Here is a 22,817-nt window from a genome sequence, read left to right on the forward strand (position 1 = left end):
CCGACAGACAAATCTGGTTTTGGTGGATGCCAGGAGAACGCTACCTGCCCAAATGCATTGTACCAACTGTGAAGTTTGGTGGAGGAGGAATAATGGTCTGGGGCTGTTTTTCATGGTTTGGGCTAGGCCCCTTAGTTCCAGTGAAGGGAAATCTAAATGCTACAGCATTCAATGACATTCTAGACGATTCTGTGCTTCCAACATTGTGACAACAGTTTGGGGAAGGCCCTTTCCTGTTTCAGCATGACAATGCCCCCGTGCACAAAGCGAGGTCCATACAGAAATGGTTTGTCAAGATCGGTGTGGAAGAACTTGACTGGCCTGCGCAGAGCCATGACCTCAACCCCATCAAACACCTTTGGGATGAATTGGAACGCCGACTGCTAGCCAGGCCTAATCGCCCAACATCAGTGCCTGACCTCATTAATGCTCTTGTGGCTGAATGGAAGCAAGTCCCCGCAGCAATGTTCCAACATCTAGTGGAAAGCCATCCCAGAAGAGTGGAGGCTGTTATAGCAGCAAAGGGGGGACCAACTCCATATTAATCCCCATGATTTTGGAATGAGATGTTCGACAAGTAGGTGTCCACATACACTACATTAACAAAAGTATGTTCGGTCTCTCCCCATCCCCCCTCACTTATCTAGCTACACCACCTCAATAACTATAAACAAATAAGGATATTTAATAAACCTGCAGCAACAATTTATCCATATCTCTCCAGACTAAAAGCAAGGGAAATCCTTGACCGTGTGTGCTCAGAGGATGGGTCTATTGTGTAATACCTTTAACAAATCATTAGATGATTAGGTTTATTGAAGATTATAATTAAATGTTACATGAAGAAGACAAAAATGCTGCTTACGCAATGCTTGTTACTATTGAAAGGGAACATAGCCTACAGTATGAAGACTCGTCCCTTCAGTTGACATTACCGAAAACCCAACTTCAATTTTAAAGCCATTATTTAAATTGTGGTGTATGTGTTACCCATAAAACCCCTCTTGGCTGAATATTCCATATGTCTCCTCCATCTCCCTCCAGATCAACAGGCAGTAATAACAGGGTTTTCAACAGTCAGTTACAGTTGTGATTCCCTTAAGGTATGCTTTTTGTAGAGATGTTGCGCAAGAGACAGCCAGTCATCACAATGCACCTAAATACTACAGATATAATAAAACACAGCCAAAGATAATGTTAATGTCAGTCAGAGGCACTAACGCTCACAACCAAAGGTAACATTGTTCCGTCAGTCACATGAAATTAGCAGAGCTAGCAGAGATGGTGCATGAAGTGGCTCCGAGGAGCCTACCGTTAAGTCACACAGAGCCTCACGTCATTCAGATATACACTCACCTCCCCCTTGTCTGATCTAGTTCCAACTGACTGTAGGCTAGTATCTCAGAACAAACGTAGGCTGGGTTTAGACAGGCAGCCAAATTCTGATTTTTTTCCCTCACTAAATTGGTCTTTTGATCAATCACATCAGATCTTTTTCAGAGCTGATCTGATTGGTCAAAAGACCAATTAACCAGAATTGGGCTGCCTGTATAAACGCAGCCATATAGGCCGCGGAGGACTAACGCTGTCTGCTCTACCCTGTGTTTGTGTGTAAACCATAAAACCAAGTTGAGCACTTGTCTGCACCGTACTGTGATAAACGCCACTGTTAACCAGAACTGGTCAGTTTAGTCATGGGATATGGCCTGACGGTGGGTGGGTGTGTGTGAGGGAGAGAGACAGAGAATGTGTGCGTCAGCAGGAGGGGGACAGTAGAGTGGAGCTTGGCTGTAAATCTGTCCCAGGTCCATCTAAGTGGGCATAACCACAGATCACTCGTCACCACTAGAATACCATTACTGATGACATGGGACCATTTACGGTCTACAACACACACATGGAGACATACAACCATTGACACACACGCGCGGGCGAGATGAGTGATAAGAGAAATATGGAGAGAGGAGAGGAAGAGAGAAAAGAGAGACTTAGATAATAGGATAGGGAGGAGAGAGAGCGAGTGAGAGCGGGGTCTTTCAGGGGACAGTAATAGGAGCCATTGGAGTGGTTTAGTCATGTCTAGACCAATCTAGTGTCTGAATGATGAAGGCAGCTGCTGGGTCAGGTTTGGCTGTTTAGCCACGAGTAAAAGTGTGTGTGTTCGTGTATGCGGCTGTGTTTTTGGTGTTTACAAGTTACCTGATGACAAAGCAGTAAATTAAATTAAAATAAATCTACTTATCTTTTTCTACTAGCACTGACTTTGCTGATAACTACTGTATTTTGAGGGGAACATGTACTTGCTACGATTGTGATATCTGGTTGTCTCACCCATCTCTTTTAAAATGAATGCACTAATTGTAAGTCACTCTGGATAAGAGCGTCTGCTAAATGACAGCAACGTAAAATGTAAAAGAACAGAATGCATCATTATCATTTTTTTTTTAACAGAGTAAAAAAACATACCAACATACACAATTGTACATCAGCTTTTAAATCGTTGTATTTTATGGCCTTCTGCCCTTATTTAATCAGAATGGAGTAAAACAGTGTGTTGACAGAATCAGAGGGTTATAAAGCATACTCCTCTTAGTCTTAACCCATCAGAGGACGAGGCAGGGCTAACACCATACGGCTTGCAGTTACATCTACTGTATATTTAAGCAACAAGGCACGAGGGGTTGTGGTATATGGTCAATATACCACGGCTAAGGGCTGTTTACATTTTACATTTACATTTTAGTCATTTAGCAGACGCTCTTATCCAGAGCGACTTACACAACCCTGTCGAACCCACAACCCTGGCGTTGCAAGCGCCATGCTCTACCAACTGAGCTACACAGGGCTCAACGGATACAGTGCCTGGATACAGCCCTTAGCCGAAGCATATAGGCCATAAACCACAAACCCCAGAGGTGCCTTATTGCTATTATAAACTGGTTACCAACATAATTAGGGTAATACAAATACATGTTCTGTCATACCCGTGGTATACGGTCTGATATACCATGGCTGTCAGCCAATCAGCATTCAGGGCTCTAACCACCAGGTTTATAATTTCAGATATACAAGGGGCTAGGGGTTTATTGAGACGTGTTGGTTGGCTGGTTCAGCTGTCCGTCTTGGTGCAGTCGAAGGGTTTCCACCACTGGGAGAACTCAAGGACTTTCTTCCGCTGGTTGTCAAAGTTCTCCCTGATGGACTTCCTCCATATCCTCGGCTCCACGTCCAACATCCCACCAACTATCTCCTGAAGAGAGGGGAGAGAAGGAGAGGGGAGAGGAGGAGAAGGAGAGGAGAGAGAAGGAGAGGGGAGAGAAGGAGAGGGGAGAGAAGGAGAGGGAGAGGGGAGAGAAGGAGAGGGGAGAGGTAGAGAAGGAGAGGAGAGAGGAGGAGAAGGAAAGGGGAGAGGAGGAGAGGGGAGAGGAGGAAAGGGAGAGAAGGAGGTGGTGAGGGGGAGAGGAAGAAGGAGAGGGGGAGAGGAAGAAGGAGAAAGGTAGAGAGGGGGAGAGGTAGAAGGGGAGAGGTAGAGAAGGAGAGGGAGAGGGGAGAGGTAGAGAAGGAGAGGGGAGAGGTAGAGAAGGAGAGGGGAAAGAAAGAGATGAGGGAAAAGGAGAAGGATGGGGAAAGGAGGGAGGAGGAGGGGGGAAGGAGGAGGGAGGAAGGAGGGAGGAGGAGGGGGGAAGGAGGGAGGAGGAGGGGAGAAGGAGGGGAGAAGGAGGGGAGAAGGAGGGGAGAAGGAGGGGAGAAGGAGGGGGAGAAGGGTTAGTGATTGGGCTCCCGAGTGGCGCAGTGGTCTAAGGCACTGCATCTCAGTGCTTGAGGCGTCAATACAGACCCCCTGGTTCGATTCCAGGCTGTATCACAACCGGCCGAGTCCCATAGGGCGGTGCACAATTGGCCCAGCGTCGTCCGGGTTTGGCCGGTGTAGGCCGTCATTGTAAATAAGTATTTGTTCTTAACTGACTTGCCTAGTTAAATAAAGGTAAAAAAATAAAAAAATGCAGCAGACAGTAAAAGCGCCCCATAGTAGTTGTAATTCACTGACCTTGCCAAAGTAGTGGGGGAACTTGTGTTCGTTTTCAATGACGTGAGCAAAGCCCCCCTGAAGACCAAAGTCGACTGAGAAATACGGCAGACCCCGCGGCACCTGGCACAGAGAGAACACACTGTCATACACACTCACAGAATACACCCCCTTAAAAGCCCTAACTCAGGGACAGGCAACTGGTTCTGGAGCTTGGTAGAGAGAGGGAGGTATGGAGGGAAAGAGGGCTAAAGGCATTTCAGGAGTGAGGAAGGGGGAAAGATGTGACAAGAGGAACAGGGAAAGAGAAGATGGAGGTATAACTCACAGCATGGCGGATGTCTTTGGAGGAGAGATCCACAACCTTCTTATTCATCGCCCACTCCTCATCACATTCCATGATGGCTTTCTGTAGAACACACACACATTATTAACCCACAGCTCATCTATTCTATAGATAGTTTTCTATAGGAAGACAAACACACACCTTAAAGTAGATAGGAGCCATGTCTCCCAGTTCTCTGGGTAAAGGGAGACACTCCAGGACCATGTGCTGGCGTCTCTTTGGGTTCATATGAGTCTCCATAAACACACAGTCCTGATCCTGAGACTCAAACATCTGCACCAATGCCCTGCGGAACACCTGCACACAGGACAAACACACAACGTCACACACAACCTCCATTCTCGACCAATCAGTGAAAATCTGAAAGGTGGGCGGGCATGTCTATGCTATAGTAGAACCCGAGTTTTTGATTGGCTAACCTGGATCTCTGTCCACACGTCCTCGTCCAATCCAGTGGCAGAGCAGTGGTGTTGCAGCGGAGTGATCAGACAGTGACCCTCTGTCAGAGACACACCTCCAGGCAGGCTCAGATACACCTGCAGAGACACACTCATGGTCAGAACACACACACACACAGTCAAACCAACCCTCCCCCCCACAGTCAAAACACACACGTCAAAAAACACACCCAGTCAAAAAACACAAACAACAACAAAAAACACACACAGTCAAAAAACATACTAACCAATCTGACACTACAAATCCCAGGGGGCCAAACGCTCCTTCCCTACTTCCTCACCTTGGTTCCTATGGCAATGAGCAGGTGTTTCTGGAGCTCGGGGTTGCTGAAGCAGTGATGGCATTTCTCCATGGTAACGGCCAGTCGCCTGTGTTCCGCTATGGCTCTGCTCCTCATCCTGTCCTCGTCCCTCCCCTCCCCCTCTCTCTGAGCCGCGCTCGAAACAAACATGTCATCCAGGGTGTAGTTGTCATCGTCGGTCTTCCCCATCATCTGACAGAGGGGGAGGGAGGGAGAGAAATATGTTTGTTTGCTCACTGTTTGCCCAAAGTGTGATTATTAACTTATTATAGTGATTTCCCCAAATGAGTCGGTGCATGACCTAGAGTGGTTTTCAACACACACACACACACACACACACACACACACACACACACACACACACGGAGAGAGAGAGACCCAAAGGGCTAGTCTCACACTAGACTAGAGTAATTAATCAGTCTATCAATACAAATCCATATTGCTGTAGCCGGGTCAGTTAACAGACGTCATTGTTAGATCAGTGCACGTCATTGTTGTAGCTCAATAAAGATCACACTAGGGAGCATCGAACAGCGGACGAATATTCCCACTTCACATTGCACACAGAAACAAGATAGGAGGGTGCTTTGAAAAGTTGTGTTTGTGTTGGTTAAGTTGTCATTTTGTCACTAAACCATGTCTATAGGATCTGATGGTTGAGTGTTGCTTGAAGGATCTTTTTTTTAAATGGCAGTGACAGAGAGGCATCTCCATGGATACAGGGTGAGCTGTGGGGATGTGGTGTCTCCACACCCTGTCCTGACTGATTGACAGGTCTGGGTCTGTGTGAGAGCAGGCCTAGGTGTGTGTATGTACAACAACATGCCCGTCTAGTCTATTGTATGTGTGAGAGCATAGCGTGTGCATTCCATCACCTCATCACCCATGAAAATCCAACACCTCATTGGGTAGTCAGTCAGAACGGTATCACCCATACCACACCTCTACCAGTGCCTCCCTTTAGGAGGGAAGTCGACTCTAGAACAGGAACAAAAGGCTGATCTAATATCAGCTCTGATTTATCTACTCTAATTCCAGCTCTAATTTGATCTTTCTCTCTCAGACAGAGTACAGGGAGACATTCGCTCTAGCTAAAGCTGCTTACGGACACTAAGGCAGAGATGTGATAAGCGCATGTGTGACTGTGTGTGTGCTCGGCCAATGTGGGGTTTATATTGCCAGCCTTCACTCGGTGGATAATGAATCAATTTCCCACAGGTCTGTGTGTGTGTGTGTGTGTGTGTGTGTGTAACTGCCACACCTCACTGCTGGAGTTTTAGACAACTTCTACCTGGGCCGCAAGCACGCACGCACGCACGCACGCACACGCACGCACGCATATACCCTATTCCCTGAATGGGACTTTGCCTTGTTTCGATTGAGCAACAGTGGTGGGTGGTGGAACAGGGAACCAAGAAAGTGCAAAAAGCAAATGCTCCTGGAATCCGACCGGTTATGCCACAGAAGGTATAGGGAAGAAAATACAGTATCAGAGTATAAGACTAGCTATCCTTCTACCCTGGCCAGAGTATAAAAGACTAGCTATCCTTATACCCTGGCCAGAGTATAAAAGACCAGCTATCCTTGTACCCTGGCCAGAGTATAAAAGACTAGCTATCCTTCTACCCTGGCCAGAGTATAAAAGACCAGCTATCCTTGTACCCTGGCCAGAGTATAAAAGACTAGCTATCCTTCTACCCTGGCCAGAGTATAAAAGACCAGCTATCCTTGTACCCTGGCCAGAGTATAAAAGACTAGCTATCCTTCTACCCTGGCCAGAGTATAAAAGACTAGCTATCCTTGTACCCTGGCCAGAGTATAAAAGACTAGCTATCCTTATACCCTGGCCAGAGTATAAAAGACTAGCTATCCTTGTACCCTGGCCAGAGTATAAAAGACTAGCTATCCTTGTACCCTGGCCAGAGTATAAAAGACTAGCTATCCTTGTACCCTGGCACCATTGAAACATCAACATAAATACCAGGTCTAGGATTTAGGCATAGTGTAGATGCATCCAGCTGCTGAAAACATATTTACATACGGTGAGGGAAAACTAAACCCAGACAAACGTTGATACAGGAGACAGACGGCTAATATTTTAACACCATATATCTATTAACTGGTTATCAGACCATCTTGATTGAAGAAATCAAAAGTCAGATTTGGGTGGTGGTTGAGGAGTAACCAGGCCAGTGTTAAAGCCGTAAGGACTAGGGTGGTGGGTGTTGAGACAATTACTTTCTCTCCATGCACATTATAAATATATAAATGACTAGATCTAGTATTTATAGTCACTATGCCATGGTAACCGTAGCAGTATTTATAGAGTCCAGTCCCTGCTTGTAGGCTTACAGTGGAGCTAAGGAGAGAGAGAGAGTGTGTGTGTGTGCGGAGCTAATGATATAGCCCACAGAGAGAGAGCTAAAAAAGGTGCAAACTTTGTCGCTTTCATTTTGAATCACCATGGCAACTGACATCTCCTAGTTTATTAATAATGCTTTCTCTCTCTATACTTCTCGCCCTCTATCCATCGCTCTCTCTCCTCTCTCCAACACAGACACACCTCTGTACTCCAAAATATTTATTCATATACTTAGAGAAAAAGAGAGCGATGAAAAGAGAGCGAGAGAGACTCACTTAAAACTGTAAGGATACCAATTCAGATTGATAAATATGACACACCCATCTGCTACTCTGTATGTTTCTAGTACACAGGAAGTGAGGCTGCAAGACTACACATCCCAGAAGGCTGTTCTCTCCATTCTGCCCTCAGGGGGAGCTGACATATTAACCTTGACTTATCCTGTCTCACAGATTGCACCAAAGACCTTCTACTAAGAGACACCGTAAGTATTTTCAATGGGAAAACCTATCAAACTGATACGAAAACTGATATGAATTGAAATAATACAAATTTGATGTGGGGGGGGAAAGTATTTTTTATTTTTTAAGAGATGCTAGGATAACGAGTAGTTCCCTCCTCCTCACTGATTGGGTAGCTACCCACTACAGTGTTCTGCTGTAACCCAAGGTTACCTACCCCAGCAACCCTAGAAATAGTCACTGCCAGAGCAATGCCCGTCTTGATAGGGGAACAAACTCTACTCTGCTAGTGGTTCTGCAGTGTGGACTCTAAATTTACATTTACATTTTAGTCATTTAGCAGACGCTCTTATCCAGAGCGACTTACAGTTAGTGAGTGCATACATTTTTCATACTGGCCCCCAGTGGGAATCGAACCCACAACCCTGGCATTGCAATCGCCACGCTCTACCAACTGACCTCAAATAAATGCAGATTAAAGGATTAAGCCAAAAAAAAGATTGTCCAAAACTCTATGGTGTTCTAGGTTGCCAGATTGATGTCTTGGATGAGTACATTTACATTTTACAGATGGGAAAGGTTGTTTGTAGCGAATGCAGCGTACCTTGCCAGCCATGCGTGCGTAGAGGGAGTTCTGGTCCTCTGCAGAGCTCATCTTCTCCCTGCGGACCATCTCATGAAGACCCACACTGTCATCATCCTGGAAGTATCTCACACGCTCCCCATCCCTGTGGGTCTCAATCTGACCAGGAGAGAGAGACATGATTAGAATTCTGAAAATACCTCTCTTTCCCCATCCCTATGTGTAACCAATAGAGATGGAGAGAAAGAGGGAGTGGGAGAAAAGAGAGATGCTGTAGACGAGACACTCTCTCTGTTACACTTCATAAAGTCATTATAAATCATAAACAGAGAATATACTTTAGATCTGTTTACATAAGCACAGTTAAGAGAGGGAGACTGTTTGTATTGTTGATGTGGCAAAATCAATTTGTGATACATCTCTTCACTCCCAGGTAAGTCCAGACAGAGGAGACACTCTGGCCTCATTTCACACAACCTATCATAACACACACACACACACACACACACACTCCTCACCGCCTTCTTTTTCCTACGTCCTCCTCTGGGCTCCTGGGGTTCTGAAGAGGCGTTGACCGGCCAGGCACGACCCGATTGGTCTGTTCTGAAGAGAAGTACTTCCTGGTCCTCCTCTGTTTGACCTGGAGGCTGAACAAAAAGAGAGGGAGAGGGTTATGAAGACTAACATAGAACAGAAAAAACACATGCAAGCACAACACTCAAACACAATTCATCACATAGCAGACATTACGGTAGCAGCACATTCATTATTCTACAGTAAAATAAAATTATCCAGTGTTATTGTAAGAGGAACACGACAGTTGATAAGGCCGTTTTTCCATGGCTGGGTGGGTTTACAGGAACACTTACAGAATAACGGCACACTGATAATGCAATAACTTACACACACCATCAAACAAGGCAACAGTAAACATGTTGTCCCCCCCAGCCTAATTAGTGACATCAATTAGAGCTCAAACGGGACAGAAGATTTGATTGTTCAAAGTTTGGAATTTCAGTTGATTACTATAGCGCCCCCCTTAGGTCGATTAGTGTTATTTTGTAGATGCCGGAAATCTATGGCAAGATGCATCATTCACCCAAGTTTCGTCAAAATCAGGCCAGTGGTGACTGAGATTTTGCGTGTGACTAACGTACGAATGGATGGAGACAGATCCATAGTCCCGCCCTCCGATTTCATCATGGGGGACAATAACGTTGTTTAAGCCCTCCTAATTTCTACCAGCATGTTAAATGTGCAACCAGAGGAAAATAAACTCTAGACCACCTTTACTTCACACACAGAGATGCATACAAAGCTCTCCCTCGCCCTCCATTTGGCAAATCTGACCATAACTCTATCCTCCTGATTCCTGCTTATGAGCAAAAACTAAAGCAGGAAGCACCAGTGACTCGGTTAATAAAAAAATTGTCAGATGATGCAGATGCTAAGCTACAGGACTGTTTTGCTAGCACAGACTGGAACATGTTCCGGGATTCTTCAGATAGCATTGAGGAGTACACCACATCAGTCACTGGCTTCATCAATAAGTGCATCGATGACGTCGTCCCCACAGTGACCGTACGTACATACCCCAACCAGAAGCCATGGATTACAGGCAACATCCGCACTGAGCTAAAAGGGTAGAGCTGCCGCTTTCAAGGAGCGGGACTCTAACCTGGACGCTTATAAGAAATCCCGCTATGCCCTCCGACGAACCATCAAACAGGCAAAGAGTCAATACAGGACTAAGATTGAATCGTACTACACCGGCTCTGACACTCGTCGGATGTGGCAGGGCTTGAAAACTATTAGACTACAAAGGGAAGCACAGCCGCGAGCTGCCCAGTGACACAAGCCTACCAGACGAGCTAAACCACTTCTATGCTCGCTTCGAGGCAAGCAACATTGAAGCATGCATGAGAGCACCAGATGTTCCGGATGACTATGTGATCACGCTCTCCGTAGCCGATGTGAGTAAGACTTTAAAGCAGTTCAACATTCACAAGGCTGCAGGGCCAGACGGATTACCAGGATGTGTACTTCGAGCATGTGCTGACCAACTGGCAAGTGTCTTCACCAACATTTTCAACATGTCCCTGACTGAGTCTGTAATACCAACATGTTTCAAGCAGACCACCATAGTCCCGTGCCCAAGGACACTAAGATAACCTGCCTAAATGACTACCGACCCGTAGCACTGACGTCTGTAGCCATGAAGTGCATAGTCACTAACTCTACCCACATGTACAAATTACCTCAACTAGCCGGTGCCCCCGCACATTGACTCTGCACCGGTACCCTACTGTTATTTTATTTTACTTCGGCTCTTTTTTTCTCAACACTTTTTTGTTGTTGTTGTTTTATTTTACTTTTTTATTAAGAAATAAATGCATTGTTGGTTAAGGGCTGTAAGTAAGCATTTCACGGTAATGTCACCTGTTGTATTTGGCGCATGTGGCAAATAAAATTTGATTTGATTTGAGACAATAGAAATCATCAAAAGAAAAAGGACAGAGCCCTCCACACGACCTCTCCAATCAGTCTTGCGAGAGAGCTTGTATGACTGCTGGGTGTATCACTAACCATGATCAAAAAAGGCAACAGTAAACATGCAGTCCCCTACGAATGATGCAGCGCCCCCCTTGGGCCAATCAGTGTAATTTTGTAAACACGTCTATGGCAAGACGCATCATTCACCAAGTTTCGCATGGGTTAGCTAGACTCATATCCCTGAGCATGTGTGCCAAATTTCAGCACTCTGAGTCAAACAGATCAAGAGATAAACACGTGCCCGTTATAGCGCCACTGCGTGGTTGATATGAATGTACTTTGTTATGTTGAGTCCTGACAGTGTTTGCAACATGTGCACAAAATTGTGTTACAATACGAATATCCTTGACTGATTTATACGCATTTGTGCCAGACCACGGCCACGTGAATGTTTATTGGTTGTTTTAGGTACTAGTCTGAAAACATTTGTCCATAGATGCCACATATCAAGTTTCGCACAGATCGGTCATTCGGTGCCAGAAGATGAGTGTTTTCCACACAAAAAAACAAAATGGTGGAAAATCCATAATGGCAGACCTTATGGGTCCCTGAGGCATATTTCTTTCCTTGTGAGGAGATGCACCCATGTACTGAATTTCATGACTTCAGGTCAAACGGGGTGAGGTGCGTGACCTTTCAAAGTTTGCATTTTCAATCTCATTATAGCGCCACCATCTAGCCAATCAGTGTAATTTTGTAAATGCCAGATCTCTATGGCAAGACACATCATTCCCCCAAGTTTCGTCAAAATCGGGCTAGTGCTGTCTGAGATATCGCGTGTGGCTAACGTACGAACGGAGACCGATCCACAGTCCCCTCCCCGATTTCATCGTGGGGGACAATGAAGAGTGTGGAATAACTCCAACAGCCACACCCTCACTGAGGAGTCTGAAGAGATTATAGCAGATCTCACCAAGAGAGGAACAGTAATACATTAGCCTACTTCTCCATATTCTTATTCTCCTCACTAATGAAAAGAGAAGCAACACAGAAAAACCTAACTGAGGAGAGGCGGAGGAGAGAGTTCACAATCAGACAGCTCACTAGAGCAGGGTTCCCCAACTGGCGGACCTCTGACCATCCTGTCAAGAAAAGAAATTGGCCCGCGGCTGAATCGAGTTGGAAATCCCTGCACTAGAGGGTTTCATTCAAAGCTGACATGACAGAGAGAGGGGGGGGGAGGAAAAAGAAGGGGGGGGAGGAAAGAGAGAGAGGGGGAATAGCAGAGGACATTCAAGGAGTGCGAGAGAAGTGAAAGAGAGACAGCTTTGGCTACGATGATTACCACCACTAACAATAGACACGGGCCATACCCTTTCCTAAAAAAAAACACCAAAAGCAAGTAGAGCGTTTCACTGAAGGAGAAAGTCTTTGATCCTTGAAAACCACCCATAACCCCTCTGTCATAAAAAAAAAATTATTTAAAAAAAATCCTACAATAAATTCAGAGTTGTAAACAAACCACAGATTAGGTCTGTAAAGCTTTAATACACACTGGTGAATTAACAAGTGGTTGTGGGATATTATGACCATGTAGTGAGCACTAGCCAGCCTCTGTAGCTCAGCTGGTAGAGCACGGCGCTTGTAACGCCAGGGTAGTGGGTTCGATCCCCGGGACCACCCATACACAAAAAAATAATAATATGTATGCACGCATGACTGTCAGTCGCTTTGGATAAAAGCGTCTGCTAAATGGCATATTATTATATTATATTATATTATATTATAAGATCGCGTGTGCAGTCTGTATATCAGGGAGGTGTTGGATGGTGGCGCAGGTTTGCATTCAAGGCATGACCACAGCCAAGGACAGAAAGAACAGTGCGGCAAGTGTTAGCCATAACTCTCTACTAATGACTACCAACGCTCAGTCAGTAAACCCAATGACACACACACAGGAAAAGTAGACCGCCGCAGACTAACAGCGATTGTATTTTCTAATAAATGTTTAGATGTGATGTTGTTTTTGAAGATACCTCAGCTTTGAGTGTCAAATTCCTCATGCCTGGTGGAAGATGGATGACGCAATAACAGCTTTAATTTGAGCCACTTGTGTATTAAAAGTGGAGTTATGAGCTCTCTATTTGGATAAACCCATACCAGGGCAGGAGAGAATGCTAGGGAACACATCTGACTGGGGTAGATGTGTTGGGAGGGTATATACTCTACAACACTAGATTCATATTAAAGACAACTCTTACTGCTAACAGGAGAGAATATACAATTCTAGACAGGCTTTCAGTCAGCAGGTATTCAGAGAGAAAGGCAGGCAGGCAGGCAGAGACAGACAGACAGACATGGGTAAAGCAGTCAATCAGCCTGCAGGCTTGTTGCTATTGAGCACTCAGTCAGTCAGCTGACAGTGATTTAGTTTGTTCTAAAGTGCTAGTAGTCATCTCCACAAGAGTAGCACATACTTACAGTAGGCTACTACCTTATCCTCTTGGCTCCCTGAGGGGTAAGGGAGGCAGAGTCTAGAATGCCCGTCCCTCCCTCCCTCCCTATACACCTCCACTCACCCTGTCTGATTTCCCAGGTTGCTGTGCAGCACGGTTCTCCTTGGCTTTACGGGCTGATTCCAGCTGGGTCTTCAGTTTCTCCATCAGAGCCTAAAGGTGACACACATTTAAAAACTTCACATGTTCCTTGACAGCACCCCGCCCACACTAATGATTTAAAGACGTTACCTGTCTGGATTTCTCGTACACAGAGTGCTGTTTCTCCATCCATCCATAACACACTGAATTACATTTAACAACCTCTCCTGATCGTATTTGACCACTACAAGAGGCTGACTGTTCAATCAGTGATTCTACTAAACATAGTAGTATGGTGGTGTCCTTCACCCCTGCAGCCCTTCCCATGAGTCTAAATATTAAAGCCTACTGAATAAGAGATGTTCTCACCACCATCTCCTTCTAACCCTCTGTCTCATGAGAGGGATGTGGATAATGTGGAAAAGCAGCAGAAGAAGAAGCCACTGAGTGTGTGTGTGTGTGTGTGTGTGTGTGTGTGTGTGTGTGTGTGTGTGTGTTCTTGCCTGGCCCATCTCCACCAGGAACCTTGTCAGTTAAGAAGAGCTGCCTGTGACTGGACACTGTCAGAGCAGACAGTCTGAAGGGGATATAGAAAAGTAGTGGCCACATCCACACTCAGTCCTCTGAAGGGGATATAGAAAAGTAGTGGCCACATCCACACTCAGTCCTCTGAAGGGGATATAGAAAAGTAGTGGCCACATCCACACTCAGTCCTCTGAAGCCTGTCTCTAGTGACAGATGCCCATGCTGTTAATCTATAGGGTATACAAGTACACAGTTAAAAGGCAATTAACAAACACACACATCAACCCAGTGTCTATCAAACCAGGGGAACTTAGTGGTCTGCTATAGAGTAGTCAAGGGCCAGTCAAACTGTCTGTTATAAATGTGTGTTATATAGTACTGAGGCCAGTAAAACCTGTATGGATTGACATACAGAGATGGATGGGGGTTGAGTGGCCTGAGTGAGTGCTATAAAATGAGTCGTTTGCTTTGATCAAGGAGAGCGAGAGAGAGCTGTGGGACCTGATATGCTAGGGGAAGGGCCTATGGGCAGGGGTGTAAGGAAAGCGCCTAGAATGGGGAATTGTCTGTCTTTTTTTGTGTGACCAGGTAGGATAAGGACAGGAAACACGGCGCATGTGGTCGACCTCACCGTGTTACCCATAATCTCTGCCTTCACCAGCCTGGCCCCCAGTTTGTTCATCTCTTCATCTGTGAGGATCGGTACCTCTTCCTCCTCCTCACTCGAACTGTCACTACTGCTCTCAGATCTGAAGACACAGGGGAAAAGTGAAATTAAGCAAAGACAACAAGGGGTCCACATTGTAAACATCAGACACCTGTGTGTGGTAGTGTGTGTTAGAGAGATAAATAGCAGCATGGGAACAGACACACCGATCCATCAGGACCTTATAGCTGTTCTGCTCTCCTCTCCCCTGATGGCTCTCTCTCTCTATCCCTCCCTCCCACGCCACCCTTCGCTCTCTTTCCGGTCCATTTCCTTGCTCTCTTTCTCACTCCATCCCTTTCTAACCCACCCCCCTCTCTCTTTCTGCCATGTTCTATCTGATGGTCGTCGTCGTCTCAGAAACAGGCTTCTTCTGTCTCGTTCCCTCCAGACTGTTTCTCTCCTCACACATTACCTTCTTCTAAAACGGCACCTTCATTTCACGCTGCAGAGGTTTAAAGGGCTTCTGGGTGCAGGTTTAACTTAATGACTTAGCTAATGATAGAGAGAGAAGGGGGAGCGGTGGAGCAATAAGGACGGAGAGAAAGAGAGAGAAAGGTGGTGGAAAGAGGAATAGAAGAATGAGGAGAGATGGGAGAGAGAGATGGGTATAGAGGGAGTGAAGGCGAGAAAAAGAGACAGTGAATATGAACGAGAGAAAATCCAGTTAATTCAGTGAGCATTCTATGGTGCGTGAAGTGATAACTGCTGCTTTGGAACGGCTAAACGGTCACTGTGCAGACTGTCTGATGAACGGAGGGAAAGATTGTGTGTAAAAAGAGAGGAGAAGGTCAAGTGGAGGACAGAATCGTCTGAGGGGGTCATTTTAAAGTTAGGATGAAGTGATGAAAGGTTTTCCCCATCAGTAGACAGGAACAGGGTCAAGGACAGTGTGTGTAGAAAAATACAATCTTAGTCTTACAGAGAATAAATGACTTCAGGTTCAGAGTTCAGATATTCAGAGAATCTTCTGGGGATTGGAAGAATGCTTCTACAAGTTCAGTCTAGCCAATAGCTAAACATCTCTAGTACCGATAAATCATATTCAGTTGAAATGTAGTGCATCCAAGCATATTAGAGATGTTAGATGAGTGATTAGTAGAGGGGGGAGAGGAAGCCAAAATTAACTGTTGGAACAGTGCTATGGCCTCTGACCTGGATGATGTCACTGCAGGCCTGTTGCTGCTATGACCCTGGTCAGGAGAGGACATGGTAATCCCAGACTCCCTCTCTTTATCCTGCTCTGGTTTTCCTGAAGCAGATTTCTGTCCGGAGCTGCTCTTCCTCCAGGCCGGACCACTGCTCTTCCGATCCGACTCCTCATCGTCAGACACAGGTTTCAGGAAACCCATGGAAGTTCGGGCCGGAGCAGGGGCTGACACTCCGTCTAGAAAATAAATGTATCAGTAGAGTGTGTGTGTGTATATTTGTGTGTGTGGAACAAGGTACTACACTCAACTCACCTCCATCATCATCGTCAGCAGGCTTGAGGAAGCGACTTTTCAGAGCTCCGAGGGAGAGGGGAGGCAGACTCCGGCCTAGCCCAGAGCCAAGGCTCTCATCCGCACCTCTGTCTCTGGGTCTGTCCCCCTCTCTGTCTCTATCTGTATCCCTCGCTCTACCTCCATCCCGGTCACTAGGTCTACCTCCATCCCTCTCTCTATCCCGGTCACTAGGTCTACCTCCATCCCTCTCTCTATTCCGGTCACTAGGTCTACCTCCATCCTGGTCACTAGGTCTACCTCCATCCCTCTCTCTATCCCGGTCACTAGGTCTACCTCCATCCCTCTCTCTATCCCGGTCACTAGGTCTACCTCCATCCCTCTCTCTATCCCGGTCACTAGGTCTACCTCCATCCCTCTCTCTATCCCGGTCACTAGGTCTACCTCCATCCCTCTCTCTATTGCGGTCACTAGGTCTACCTCCATCCCTCTCTCTATCCCGATCACTATGTCTACCTCCATCTCTATCCCTCTCTTTCTCTCCAGGTAAGGAGTCCCTACCCTTGTCTGGTCTCCTCCACCTCTCTCTATCCATCCCCTCCTCTCCTTTCCTCCACCTCTCTCTGCCCATTCCCGCTTCCTCCCCTCCCCTCCATCTTTCTCCGTCTCTCCCCTCTCCTCTCCTGTATCCATACACAGCAATCTCAGCCTCATCCATCCTCTTCTGAAACTTCTCCATGGACTGCATGTGAGAAACACAAATATAATACATACACACAAGTGAGTGGTGTGATATGATGTTCCCATGGTGCATTGCAATGTACCTAAGTTGTAGTTTGGCATGAGCTTTCTAACTTTTGAAAGACAGGGAGTGCCGACCCTGCATAGAGGGAATTAACCAGGGAGATAGGGAGAGAGTCTGAAGTAGGAATGCATATGGAAGGATGCACGTTGTAGAATTTCTGTGCATGTGAGAATGTTTATATAGTTAGCTGTTTATACAGGTGGTTTTTGTATTCGTTATGTCTGTCTACCGGTGTATGCTTGTGCATATGGTTGAGAGTGAGTGTGTGTACTCTCACCCCATATCGCTCTGCCACTATGACCTCCAGACTGCGTTGCTCTCTCTCCGCCTGCTCTCTCATCCTCTGGTAAGACTTCCTGAGCCAACCTAGTCCTCCATCATCTACAATTGCAGCTACAGACAGAGGGGGATGGGGGAGAGAGGGTGAGGAGAGACAGGGTGAGGAAGTAAGAAGGGAGGGAACAGAGCGATGGACAGAATGACCAGAGGATGGAGGGGAATAATTAGAGTTAAACTTTTATCTGTGGGAAATCAGTGTTCTTTCACTGAGAACAGAACATCATTGTCAACTTCCCAAGAGAACAGCTAGGCCTCACCCTCTTCTCCGGAACACAGCACAGAGAATGGGAACATTTCACATCTGCCTTCCCCAGAGAAGACATCCCCTTCCCCTCCCTCAATCTCTTTTCTCTCAAAATGTATGTGTGCGCGCATGTGAGTTTGTCAAAAGCCCAAGTTAAAAGTTATGTTTAAACCCCCCCTCCATTCACACACACACACCTCTTCATTACCCTCTCAGTCAAACCAGGGATGACGAAAACATTCCCTTCTGACACACACAGCTTACAGAGATAAGAGAGTCTGTACTGTCCATGTCTGTATTTAGGAGTTTGGTTTGCATACGTAAGTGACAGTGTGCGTCACTGTCTGTGTGAGTGTGTCTTAAGTCTGCTTCTTCTGCCACGCTGTTAAAGTAAAGCTCACTCAGGAGATGGCAGAGTGTACCCTTCTGAGTGGAGACGCTTAACAGAACCAAGCCCCTCTCTCTGTACCTCTTACTTTTTAAATGTTCCTCTCTCACATCTCTCAATACTGCCTGCCTCCCTCTTTCTCTCAGCAATCTCTTTCTGCCTGCACTCCTCTCCACACACTCTGCCTGCCTCCACTCTCTCTCGTTGTCCTTCTGCCTGCCAGAAATGCTTTACCCGATTTGCCCTGACAGTGTCTCCCTCTCCCTCCTTCTCTCACTCCTATTTTCCCCTCTCTTATTTATCTCCTCCTTATATCTCCCTCAGTCGGTCTGTCTGTCTGTCCGTCCGTCTGTGATTTACGTAGTGTCTGGGCCCTCAGTGCCTGTACACACAGTGAACCATTAACCCACCCCTCCCCTCTCAGAGACAGACAGAGAGGAGGGGGAGTCCTAGCACAGACGGAGGGGAGGGGGGAGTCCTAGCACAGACGGAGGGTAGGGGTGAGTCCTAGCACAGACGGAGGGGAGGCGGGAGTCCTAGCACAGACGGAGGGGGAGTCCTAGCACAGACGGAGGGGAGGCGGGAGTCCTAGCACAGACGGAGGGGAGGGGGGAGTCCTAGCACAGACGGAGGGGAGGCGGGAGTCCTAGCACAGACGGAGGGGAGGGGGGAGTCCTAGCACAGACGGAGGGGAGGCGGGAGTCCTAGCACAGACGGAGGGGAGGCGGGAGTCCTAGCACAGACGGAGGGGAGGGGGGGGAGTCCTAGCACAGACGGAGGGGAGGCGGGAGTCCTAGCACAGACGGAGGGGGAGGCGGGAGTCCTAGCACAGACGGAGGGAGGCGGGAGTCCTAGCACAGACGGAGGGGAGGGGGGAGTCCTAGCACAGACGGAGGGGAGGGGGGAGTCCTAGCACAGACGGAGGGGGAGGGGGGAGTCCTAGCACAGACGGAGGGGGAGGGGAGTCCTAGCACAGACGGAGGGGGAGGGGGAGTCCTAGCACAGACGGAGGGGGAGGCGGGAGTCCTAGCACAGACGGAGGGGAGGGGGGGAGTCCTAGCACAGACGGAGGGGAGGGGGGAGTCCTAGCACAGACGGAGGGGGGGGGGAGTCCTAGCACAGACAGAGGGGAGGGAGAGTCCTAGCACAGACGGAGGGGAGGGGGGAGTCCTAGCACAGACGGAGGGGAGGGGGGAGTCCCTAGCACAGACGGAGGGGAGGGGGGAGCCCTAGCACAGACGGAGGGGAGGGGGAGTCCTAGCACAGACAGAGGGGGAGTCCTAGCACAGACGGAGGGGAGGGAGAGTCCTAGCACAGACGGAGGGGGAGTCCTAGCACAGACGGAGGGGAGGGAGAGTCCTAGCACAGACGGAGGGGGGGGGGGAGTCCTAGCACAGACGGAGGGGAGGGGGAGTCCTAGCACAGACGGAGGAGGGAGTCTAGCACAGACGGAGGGGAGGGAGAGTCCTAGCACAGACGGGAGGGGGAGGGGGGAGTCCTAGCACAGACGGAGGGGAGGGAGAGTCCTAGCACATACGGAGGGGAGGGGGAGTCCTAGCACATACGGAGGGGATGGGGAGTCCTAGCACAGACAGGAGGGGGAGTCCTAGCACAGACGGAGGGGGAGGGGGAGTCCTAGCACAGACGGAGGGGAGGGAGAGTCCTAGCACAGACGGAGGGGAGGGGGGAGTCCTAGCACAGACGGAGGGGAGGGGGAGTCCTAGCACAGACGGAGGGGAGGGGGGAGTCCTAGCACAGACTGAGGGGAGGGGGGAGTCCTAGCACAGACGGAGGGGAGGGGGAGTCCTAGCACAGACGGAGGGGAGGGGGAGTCCTAGCACAGACGGAGGGGAGGGGGAGTCCTAGCACAGACAGAGGGGAGGGGGAGTCCTAGCACAGACGGAGGGGGAGGGGGGAGTCCTAGCACAGACGGAGGGGAGGGGGAGTCCTAGCACAGACGGAGGGGGAGGGGGAGTCCTAGCACAGACGGAGGGGAGGGGGAGTCCTAGCACAGACGGAGGGGGAGGGGGAGTCCTAGCACAGACGGAGGGGGAGGGGGGAGTCCTAGCACAGACGGAGGGGGGGGGGGAGTCCTAGCACAGACGGAGGGGAGGGGGAGTCCTAGCACAGACGGAGGGGAGGGGGAGTCCTAGCACAGACGGAGGGGAGGGGGAGTCCTAGCACAGACGGAGGGGAGGGGGGAGTCCTAGCACAGACGGAGGGGAGGGGGGAGTCCTAGCACAGAGGGGTTGACCAAAGACTGGGCTGATATAGAGAGTTGTGTACATGGGTTTGATGATTCAACTTCAGGTACAAGTGTGAGAGCAGAAAATATTTAAATAATAATATAATATGCCATTTAGCAGACGCTTTTATCCAAAGCGACTTACAGTCATGCGTGCATACATTTTTGTGTATGGGTGGTCCCGGGGATCGAACCCACTACCTTGGCGTTACAAGCGCCGTGCTCTACCAGCTGAGCTACAGAGGACCACAAATTTATGTAGTATGACGTTGTGTAGGGGGTTAGATTTACCTTTTTTAACCACATTACTGGCCTTCTCTTCTGGGGGCAGGCCACTCCCCCCATCCTTCCAGAACGGGTTCAACTCCAGCTTGTGCAGACCTGCCTAGGGCACCACACACACACAGCAATTGTCAAGTCCCTTGTCCCTGCTCAGTTTTGCACTTTTGGTTGCCCAGGTAACCAACAGATGAGGTGAGGCAATCAACTTCCATCAACCTTCCATTTAAACATAGCGAGCACACACACCTGCTCGATGACCCGGGCCTTATCTTTCTCCTCCGCTTTCAGCCTTTCTTTCTCAGCCCTCTTCTCTGCTGTTGACGTTGTTCTCATTGTCAAGAAGTCAAAGGTCATCCACTCATCTCTCTAGCGGATGGATGGCGACAGGGATAGAGAGAGAGGGGAATGGACAAAACACATGAATCATGTTATGAAATGTTGTCTGACAATAACATCAACCCAATCAATAAAGAAATCAATATAGAAAATAAAATCATTATGTACATGGGTTCATAACCCCCAACACATAAACGATCAATGCTAATATGACTATCAAGCCATTATCTAGGATCCTAACAAAAAGCCTATTTTAAGACCAGTGATTTCTCTCACTGATCAGGCTGTTACACACAGACAGACAAAAACACACACAGTGGGGGTAAATCTAATAAGGGAAGGTGTGCGACTGTGTGTGTGTGACAGCATTAGTAAAATCAAAACAGGTGGCTGCGCCACTATGTAAAAACATTGTAGATTGCAGGAAAGGTGTTCATAAACGCAAAAATCTCTTGAGTCCAAAGTGGGGCAGAGCACCCCTCCGGACCACCCCTCCTTACTCATCAACACCACCTTGTTCGAAAATCCTGGAGAGAAACCTGAAAAAGCCTGGTTATTGATTGTTGATGGTGACACAGGCTGTGTATCGATCAGAGGCTCTATTGATCCCATCTCCTAGAAACACACACACACAATAAGCATTTCACTGCACCTTTTACACCTGCTTGAAAATGTGGACGTAACGAATATAATTTGATTTGGAAGAAAAAAAAATGCACAGACACACTTCCTAGATCATACAGCTCAATAAGACGACACCACTATGTAAACCAAGAGCAGCGTAGAACCCTCCAGCTCAACCCCCATCTTGACTACCTTGCCTAGCTACTTGTTCTCTTAGGGCATCAATGAAAGATGGGGCAGGTTTGATAATGCTGTGTTTTTTTTTGTTGCTGCCTCTGATACTGGGGGCCTTGAACATGCGCAAGGCATCATGAAATCAGCAGATTATCAGGTGTTTTGTAGTCCAGTGTTCAACCCAGTGTCCAAAAACTAGGTCTCTGTTGAAGGTTATGAGTCTTTCAGCAGGACAATGATCCCAACAATGCATCAAAAAGCACCCAGGAATGGTTAAAGGGATACTTGGGGATTCTGGTAGTGAGGCCCTATATCTACTTTTTTTTATGTCTCTGTGTCCAGTATGATGGAAGTTAGAGGTAGTTTTGCGAGCAAATGCTAACTAGTGTTAGCAGATAACCATAGACTTCTAGTCATTGTGCTAACGCTAGTTAAACATTCAAAAGGCACTCGCACATCTGTGCTATCTTTGTTGCAGGTGCATGGTAACAGTTGAATAAGATGAGAAAAAAGAAGAAACCTGCACACTGCTCTTGCTAGTATCACTGCTCTTTATTAAGCTTTACGTATCGGCCTCAAGGCCTTAGTCAGAGCTTTTTAGCAATTGCGCTAGTGCTAGTTAGCAACTTCCTTCAAACTGCACACAGAGACATAAAAATGGAATCCACAAGTGCATCGGACTCTGGGGAAGTAGATACAGTGAGGAAAAATAGTATTTGATCCCCTGCTGATTTCGTACGTTTGCCCACTGACAAAGACATGATCAGTCTATAGTTTTAATGGTAGGTTTATTTGAACAGTGAGAGACAGAATAACAACAAAAAAATCCAGAAAAACGCATGTCAAAAATGTTATAAATTGATTAGCATTTTAATTAGGGAAATAAGTATTTGACCCCTCTGCAAAACATGCCTTATTACTTGGTGGCAAAACCCTTGTTGGCAATCACAGAGGTCAGATATTTCTTGTAGTTGGCCACCAGGTTTGCACACATCTCAGGAGGGATATTGTCCCACACCTCTTTGCAGATCTTCTCCAAGTCATTAAGGTTTCGAGCCTGACGTTTGGCAACTCGAAC

General features: G+C 47.6%; 1 protein-coding gene across 3 annotated transcripts in view; it reads right to left on the reverse strand.

The window, feature by feature from the left end:
- Nucleotides 1-2,880: 2,880 nt before the first annotated feature.
- Nucleotides 2,881-22,817, reverse strand: part of cwf19l2 (CWF19 like cell cycle control factor 2) — a 29,118-nt gene continuing 9,181 nt past the window's right edge. The window contains exons 5-20 of one of the 3 annotated variants that reach the window (XM_045214516.1): nt 20,852-20,971; nt 20,615-20,708; nt 17,385-17,500; nt 16,783-17,044; nt 16,324-16,578; nt 16,016-16,247; nt 14,786-14,903; nt 13,612-13,701; nt 9,058-9,186; nt 8,561-8,698; nt 5,113-5,325; nt 4,793-4,909; nt 4,515-4,670; nt 4,356-4,436; nt 4,049-4,150; nt 2,881-3,250 (exon numbers count right to left, since the gene is read on the reverse strand). In XM_045214516.1, the coding sequence (XP_045070451.1) occupies nt 3,110-3,250; nt 4,049-4,150; nt 4,356-4,436; nt 4,515-4,670; nt 4,793-4,909; nt 5,113-5,325; nt 8,561-8,698; nt 9,058-9,186; nt 13,612-13,701; nt 14,786-14,903; nt 16,016-16,247; nt 16,324-16,578; nt 16,783-17,044; nt 17,385-17,500; nt 20,615-20,708; nt 20,852-20,971 (2,364 nt within the window). In that variant the 3' untranslated portion in view covers nt 2,881-3,109. Of the gene's footprint in view, nt 3,251-4,048; nt 4,151-4,355; nt 4,437-4,514; nt 4,671-4,792; nt 4,910-5,112; nt 5,326-8,560; nt 8,699-9,057; nt 9,187-13,611; nt 13,702-14,785; nt 14,904-16,015; nt 16,248-16,323; nt 16,579-16,746; nt 17,045-17,384; nt 17,501-20,614; nt 20,709-20,851; nt 20,972-22,817 lie in introns of all 3 variants that reach the window. The other 2 variants (XM_045214520.1, XM_045214509.1) reach the window with 2 other exon arrangements.

This window comes from Coregonus clupeaformis, chromosome 5 (genome assembly GCF_020615455.1).
Source record: "Coregonus clupeaformis isolate EN_2021a chromosome 5, ASM2061545v1, whole genome shotgun sequence".
NCBI lineage: Eukaryota > Metazoa > Chordata > Actinopteri > Salmoniformes > Salmonidae > Coregonus > Coregonus clupeaformis.